General features: G+C 47.8%; 1 protein-coding gene across 1 annotated transcript; it reads right to left on the bottom strand.

Annotated features, from left to right (window-relative positions):
- Window positions 1–898: 898 nt before the first annotated feature.
- On the bottom strand, window positions 899–7,105 carry KRT4 (keratin 4; the record flags this gene model as incomplete). The annotated part of the gene is given in 11 exon segments (XM_081082263.1): window positions 899–1,071; window positions 1,181–1,215; window positions 1,474–1,694; window positions 2,118–2,243; window positions 2,495–2,659; window positions 3,188–3,283; window positions 3,629–3,689; window positions 4,588–4,802; window positions 6,396–6,929; window positions 6,933–7,012; window positions 7,015–7,105. Coding segments are annotated over 11 exon segments (1,797 nt in total).
- Between the last annotated feature and the right edge of the window lie 457 nt (window positions 7,106–7,562).

Here is a 7,562-nt window from a genome sequence, read left to right as displayed (position 1 = left end):
CACATGGAATTTCGTAACTAGGGAGGCCTTGCTAGATAGACTGAGTATAAACACTCAGTTATTCCATAGACTCCTGACTGCCTTTCTTCATACCATTCCTACACCCGACACCTCCCAGATTTGGACCCCTTCCCTCCAGGTTCACTGCAGGCTCAGCACTGAGATGGCCGAGCCCTGATTCCCTACAATGGTTTATCTTTGTATACTTGTTGATTGTTTTGAGCCTGTGCCTCTATTCCGGATGCAGCCTTCAGGCTCCATACACTTCTCTCTCAATAATCTGAGTATTTTAAAAGGAGAAACCTGAAAAATTAACTGATGACCTTGATCTACACAGACAGACCCCTCAAGCCCCAGCTTCCTTCACTTTCACCTGAATTTGGGAGACTTCTTCTTAATGAACAAGAACTATTGCTCAGAGTGAATGACAAAAGCATTTTATTGAAAATTCACCCATAGATGGATAGAAGGAAGGAGAAGAGCTGGATGGGACACTGAGTGGTTCTTGTCCTGACCTTGCAGGGCCAGTTGCTGCCAAGTGATGGAGGAGTTGGTCCTGATGTAGAGAGATATCTGGAATCTGGTAGGAGATGGCACTGGGCTGGGAGGGCACATATATGATCCCAATTATTCTGAAGATGAAGCGTGTGGTTGTGTTCTCCTCTGTCCATGTGGGGTGAAGAGTCGGCTGACAACCTTCCCATTCCAGATAAGTCACCAAGCCCACATTGAGAAGAAACTACCAAACTCCAAAAGGGCAGAGTCCATACCCTGGCACTGAGGTGACACTGGTAAGATGAGTCCCAGAAAGGTAGCGTGAAGGTGGAGGTGAAGGAAGCACAGAGACACCAAGACTGGGCCCAGCTGGGCTCAGGGGACTGCAGGGACCTCATCTCCTCTATCGGTGGGATCTCTTGGTCAGGGTGGTGGAAGAGATGATCTTGCTGCTGGAAGCACCAAACCCATAGCCGCTTCCAGAGCCAGAGCCAAAGCCACCGCCCAGGCCAAACCCAGAGCAGCTTCCTAATCCTCCACCAATGCCTCCTGCGCTGGCAGCACCACCAACCACGGCTGTGGGAGAGAAGCAAAGGACACGGTTATTCCAACAATGTGGGCAACCAAGAGTTGCAGCTCAAATCAGGGTGAACAAATGGGCACGGCAGGAACCAAAGGTACTTACAGATGCTCACAGCATTCTGGCATTCTCCAGACATTCTGTGGGAGAGAGAAAGAGCAATGAGCCACAGCAGAGCCCAGAGCCACACTTCATTCAATAAGCAGGTGTAGAGCATCTTTCCCATTGTTAAGAAGACAAATTTAAGGCCTGACTCTGAACCTATTATCTAACACTGCGCTTGTTCATAATGCACCAGAGCAGCATTGAAGCAGGTGGCCCCACAGAAATGTCCTGGACCTGCCATAGCCCCAGACCTCTCCATTCCTCATGTTCCCGCCCTGCCTTCCCCTCCTCACCGGCACTCCTCGCCCTCCAGCAGCTTGCGGTAGGTGGCAATCTCAATGTCCAGAGCCAGCTTCACACTCATGAGCTCCTGATACTCCCGCAGCATCCGGGTTAGCTCCTCCTTGGCCTTCTTCAGTGCAGCCTCCAGCTCTGCGCGCTTGTTGCGGGCATCTTTCAGGGCCAGCTCCCCACGCTGCTCAGCATCAGCCACGGAGGCCTGCAGGGTCTGACACTGTAGACAAGGGCATTGAGACAGACAATTGTCAGTGTCCTGCTGTCAAGACCTCTACATCTGTCTCCTCTCCTGTTTTCTGGACTTAACATGTCAGGGTTTGTCTGTCCTTCTCCCCACCTTCCCTGATGCACCTTCTTATGCATTTCATCCACTCCAGCCAGGGCCCACCAATGCCCCCACCAAACTGGTTAAAAAGCAAAAACCAATTAAAAAGAGCCAAGAAATCTCATTTCCTGGGCTGGCATGTCATGTTAACTAGGAGACTGCTGAGAAGATCTGGGTATGGTTTATGTAAAGAGCTACAAATCCCCTGCAGACAAGCTCAGGATCTTCTGGCCTGATGCCTTATCTGCTCATCTCCTGTAGAGACATCTGTTAGGCCTCAGCCGTGTACTGCAGCTGGAAGGAGGTGACACTTACCTGCTTCTTGACGTTCTCAATCTCAGACCGCAGCCTCTGGATCATCCTGTTGAGCTCTGCAATCTCACTCTTGGTGTTCTTCAGGTTGTCGCCATATTGGTCAACTGAGGTCTGGAGCTGCTGGAACTAAGACCCAAGAGACACAAGGAACCAGGGGTCAGAGGTGTCTGAGTAGGGTCTATTCTCAGGTCATCCCAGCAAGAATTGCCACAGGTGGAAGGAATAAAACAAAATGTCACATAATCTCAAATCAGACCTCAAAGAATCAGTTCATCTCTGACTTCTCTTGGACTCGAGCTGATAATCGCCTGCTCACAGACATCAAAAGCAAAGCCCCAGAAGCCACCCCCAACTCCTGAGAAATCTTCAGGACCCACCTTGCTCTGGTACAGGGCCTCAGCCTCAGCCTTGCTCTTCTGAGCGATCTCTTCATATTGGGCCTTGACTTCAGCGATGATGCTGTCCAGGTCCAGGCAGCGGTTGTTGTCCATGGACAGGACCACGGAAGTGTCACTGACGTGGCTCTGCATCTGGGACAGCTCCTACAGGGAAAATGTCTCACATAAGGCCACCTGGAGAGCCTTCCCTTATCTGAGACCAGAAATCTGCTGTCGTCACAGAAATGGCCATGCCACGGGTTCAGATGGAAGCAGAGTCGGCATTCCCAATGTGGTGGGGCAAATTTCTATGTATAAATCAAGTGGTTGTGACATTTCAAGACAGGAAAGCAATGTTTGGAGTCCTTACTGCTCCCCAGGGACTATCAGCCAATCCATGTCAGTGGGAAGCTAGTTCATTGGATGAAAGAAAATGGAATAGATTCATTTCACTAGAGAAATGCTAAATGGCAATAAATTCTATCCCATGCAATCTTTAGATCTAATCACCTCTTCTAAGACATCTGGTTTTAAGAACCTCTCACATTACCTCTTTCTATCCATGACCTTTCTGAGAACCCACCTCCCTGAAGTAAAGAGTTAGAGTCCTTTCAAAGAACTGTGAACTCCAACCAGCAGCCTCATAGATGGAGGATGCCCTTCCCTGAATAGAGGGGGCAATGGAATCCTCACCGCAGCATAGAGGACCCTCAGGAAGTTGATCTCATCATTAAGGGCATCCACCTTGGCCTCCAACTCCACCTTGTTCATGTAGGCAGCATCCACATCCTACAGAGGAAGAGTGGGGAGAAGAGATGCGCTACAGTAATTATATCAGGGGGCAGAAGATGTTAAGTGACACAGAAAGGCTTCTCAAGACCAGGTGAGGTAGTGAGGAACGAAGCCATTTAACATATTCTGCCTCTAAAGCCATCTGCAGACATGGATGTTAATTATTTAAACAGGGTTTTTTCCCAGCCTTAATTCCTTAGGACCTGGTTCAGTTACATCTGGATAGTATCAAATGTGATGGAGATGAGGCAGATATGGACCAACCCCATGATTCCAGCCAAAGACCACTCCGGAGGGAAGGGTGTGCTCACTGCACTTTCCCAGCCTCCTTTATCCCCCTACCTTCTTGAGCACCACAAAGTCATTCTCAGCAGCTGTGCGTTTGTTGATCTCCTCTTCATACCTGGGGTGGGGATGGAAAGGAAAAGACAGAAACCCCACAGTGAGCTAGTTTTTCTCAACAACCTGCTACTCCTTTCAAACATCTATTTGGAAATACCCAGCTAATTGGCTACATTTCCCCATTTCATACAAATATTCATTCAACCTACATTTATTGACTAATGACCAGGCATGAGGCACCAGTATAGAACCTGTTTTATTCAGAGAAGTGAAAACCAAACTTTAAAAAGACTGTTTTCAAGAGATAAGATATGAGGGGAAAACCAGCAATGATCTGCTTGATTTTATTTCCATAGAAGTTCTCTTTGTTTCATGTGAGAGTGAACTGAGAGAGTGTGTTGGTATCTTCTCAGCTGCACCCCATAATGAGTCAGCATAGTAATAACAGCTACTATGGATTGAATGTTCATTATATGTCCATTGCTACCTGCTTTCTTTTCCTCATTTAATTTCATTTATTCTCAACATATAAGGTAGGACTATTATCCCCATTTAAATATGGGGAAACTGAGGTTCAGAGAGGTTAAGAAGCTTACTCAAGATCACACAGCAAGTGAAAGAATCAGTATTTAATCCAAATCCATCTGTCTCTACAACCTATATTCTTCTGCTCATGGTATTGTATTTTTCATCTGTTTGAACTAATCTTGTTTGTATATGGCAAGCCCAGCTCTTTGAATGTATCATTCATCTTATATTTGGGAATTTAGGATTGCTAGACCTTACCCCATTAAAATGTAACTGTGGCGATACAGGGGCGTAGACTAGAGGACCTTCCTGACACCTTTGGGATATCTTCAGAGCCTGGGATTCTAAATGACTGGAAAGGAGCCCAGGAAGCCTGGGACATGGCCAGGCAGACTTGTGAGATGGCATCCCCTCTTTCTTCCCCCACGTACTTGGTCTTGAAGTCCTCCACGCTGTCCTGCATGGTCTTCAGCTCAGATTGCAGGCGTCCTTTGTCATTGACCAAGGAATCCAGCTGCTTCCTGAGGGCACTGAGGTAGGCCTCAAAGAAGGGCTCCAGGTTTTTGGTGGATGTGGTGGTCGTCTGCTGCTGGAGGAGGTTCCACTTGGTCTCCAGGACCTTATTCTGTTGCTCTAGGAATCGCACCTGTGTTTCAAAAAGGTACAGAATGAGGGCCTGAAGCTTCGACAGGAGAGTTGGCCACGGCCAACACCAACCCCTTCAATCCAAGTCAAACAGGGGGCCCAAGAGCCATTCAAGTAGGGCCATCCAGTTGCAACTCCAGGAACCATCACTGGGTCAACATGGTGATCCCCACTTGTGAGCTCCTGGCAACAAATGGGCCCAGTGGGTTGTGAAAAACAGAGCACAGTCAGAGCAGCAGAGCCTGACCATGTAGCAAGAACAACTTCCTATATAGGGATCCAGGGACCCTGGGATGAATTGCTAAGAACACTGAACCTCTATGAAATAATAAAATAAAACGAAATTAGGGGATACACCCATAGTCTGAGTGCTTGCATTCAAAGTGATTCAGACCCATACCAAAGGAATGATAAATTCACTGCAGATTTTTTAAAAACACTTACTCATAAATGCATTTGGTATGTCCCTGTGAATGTATGTACAGCTGAGGATACTTAACTAAGATCAAGGCCATAGACATATTCTGAGTCTCAGCTAGATTCAGTTCTGCAAGGGGACTTCCCAGAACTTTCCCTTTTGCTATGAAAAGATCTAGACAAATAAATCAAGGTAGCAGCTTAGCATGACATTTCCACTTTATGTGCTTCAGAATTGAAATAAAAGTAGGTAAGGGCAACTGATCACAATTTGAACCAAAAAGGTGAGATGAAACAAACACCAAACCTTTGGTCTTACTAGTATATCTGTATGCCCTAGAGTTGCAAAAAAGCCTCTTTAAGCTACTATTGGTTTATTCAAACTAGAAAGAAAGGGCAAACAGTCCCACACAATCTACTCCAAGATTGTTCATTCTTGCCTCATACAGCTAGGCGGACTAAGACTTTGAAGCATGGAGACCCAGGGCATCCTTGACTGAGTATGCTACACTTATCCATTCAGTTATTAGTCATTGGATGCCTCAGCTCTCTGAGGCTAATCTGCTTGCTATCGTCCATCATACTTGACTGTAATTGAGTTTGAGGACTTGAATCTCTAACCTTGTATGCAAAAGAAAGTTGGACTACAAAAAGAACAGGAGAGACCCACCCTCTCATCTCTTTAAACAGACCCAGATAAGCAATTTTGCCCAGAGTCAGGAAGGGACTTAGATTTTGCCATTGAAGTCAGCCTCTTTTTTATTTGAGAAACCAGCCCAGTTTTCTTCTGTTACAACAGAAGTGCCGACAGTTAAATTATTGTATTAACTGCAATTGTTAGTTAATTATTAAATTATTAACTGTGTTTTTTAAAACCAAAATCTGAGAAAAAGGAGGAAAACTATGAACCCACTTTATAGCTGGGGCAATTAGACCCAGAAAAGTTGAATGATTTCCCAAGTATCACACAGCACATCTAGAAAACTCCAAATGTTGAGCTACTTTGACAGCCCACCTGCCATAAAACAAGAGACTCAGAACACTGACTCCCCTCCAACAGCTGGAAAATGGAGGCCCAAGTAGTTCAGTGGTTTTCCCGTGGCAGGCCCAGGTCTGAGATGCCGGGACTCTAGGAACCCTGGCTTCTGCCACCTTATCTGGCCAAGGGGATGCTCACCTTGTCAATGAAGGAGGCAAACTTGTTGTTGAGGGTCTTGATCTGCTCTCGCTCCTCAGTCCGGACCTTCTGGATCTCGGGGTCGATCTCCACATGGAGTGGGGTCAGCAGGCTCTGATTGATGGTGACCTCCTGAATCCCCCCAGCAGGGCAGACGGGGAAGCCACCCCGTCCACCAAACGAGCCCCCGAATCCACCACCAAAGCTGCCAGTACCAAAACCAGCACCAAAGCCACCAGCCCCAAAACCTCCTCCAGCCCCAAAGCCACCACTTTGCCGGCATCCGGCCATGCTCATGGAGATGCTCTTATTTCCCCCGAGGTTGTAGAGGCTCCTGCTGCCAAAGCCCCCAGAGGAGCAACGACCTGCACCCCCAGACATGGAGGCCGAGCTGAAAGCAACCCTCTTGCCCCCACCGACGACGGCCGAGCCACAGCTAAAGCCCTGGGACCCGCCTCGGACACACTGCTGTCTGGAGATCATGGCTGGAGAGAGGAGAGTGAGCTCCGAGTTGTCAGAGAGAAGCAAGAGGGGTCAGGCCGGTGAATGCCTCAGCGCTAGCCTGGGTCTCTTATATGTGCTGGAGCAGCAGGGCTTGGTTGCAGGGGCATAAAGGAAAAATCTGAAACATTTCTGGGCTTGGCCTTTGGCACCAGCCCATCCTTCTCACACTTGCTGAGCATGTCACTAAACACACCTACAGAAGTCATTCGGAGGGCACAGGTAACTGGATCCCAACACACTCCCTCCAGGAGAACCTGAATGGGTGCCCCAGGGCCTCCTGCATCAGAGGCCCTGCCTGGCCCCACCTTCCAGGTCCCCCACCCACTTCCCTTCCATCTCACCAGCCTGCCGGTGGCCTCCCTGCTCCAGACAAGACAACCCATGGTCTGTTTTCTCACTCCATAGAATTTGGAACCTGAGGGCCTGGGTTCAAATGCACAACCTGCCCTTACCAGCTCTGCAAACCTGGAACAAGTCCCTCTCTGAAACTCATTTGTTTCATCTGTAAATTAGAAATGTTGCTTGGTTAACTGTCAGGAGCTGCACATATATTTGTTATTATTGTCATTAGTATTCCTCCATGTGCACTTGGCCCCATGTACACATGCCAAGGGGGAAATCTGTATTATAGCCTATAGCCTTCCAAACCTAGGTCAAGATTCA

The sequence above is a fragment of the Myotis nattereri genome, assembly GCF_964212035.1.
Source record: "Myotis nattereri genome assembly, chromosome: 2".
Taxonomy (NCBI): Eukaryota; Metazoa; Chordata; class Mammalia; order Chiroptera; family Vespertilionidae; genus Myotis; species Myotis nattereri.
Note: the sequence above shows the minus strand (reverse complement) of the source record. Positions and strands in the feature narration are given on the sequence as shown.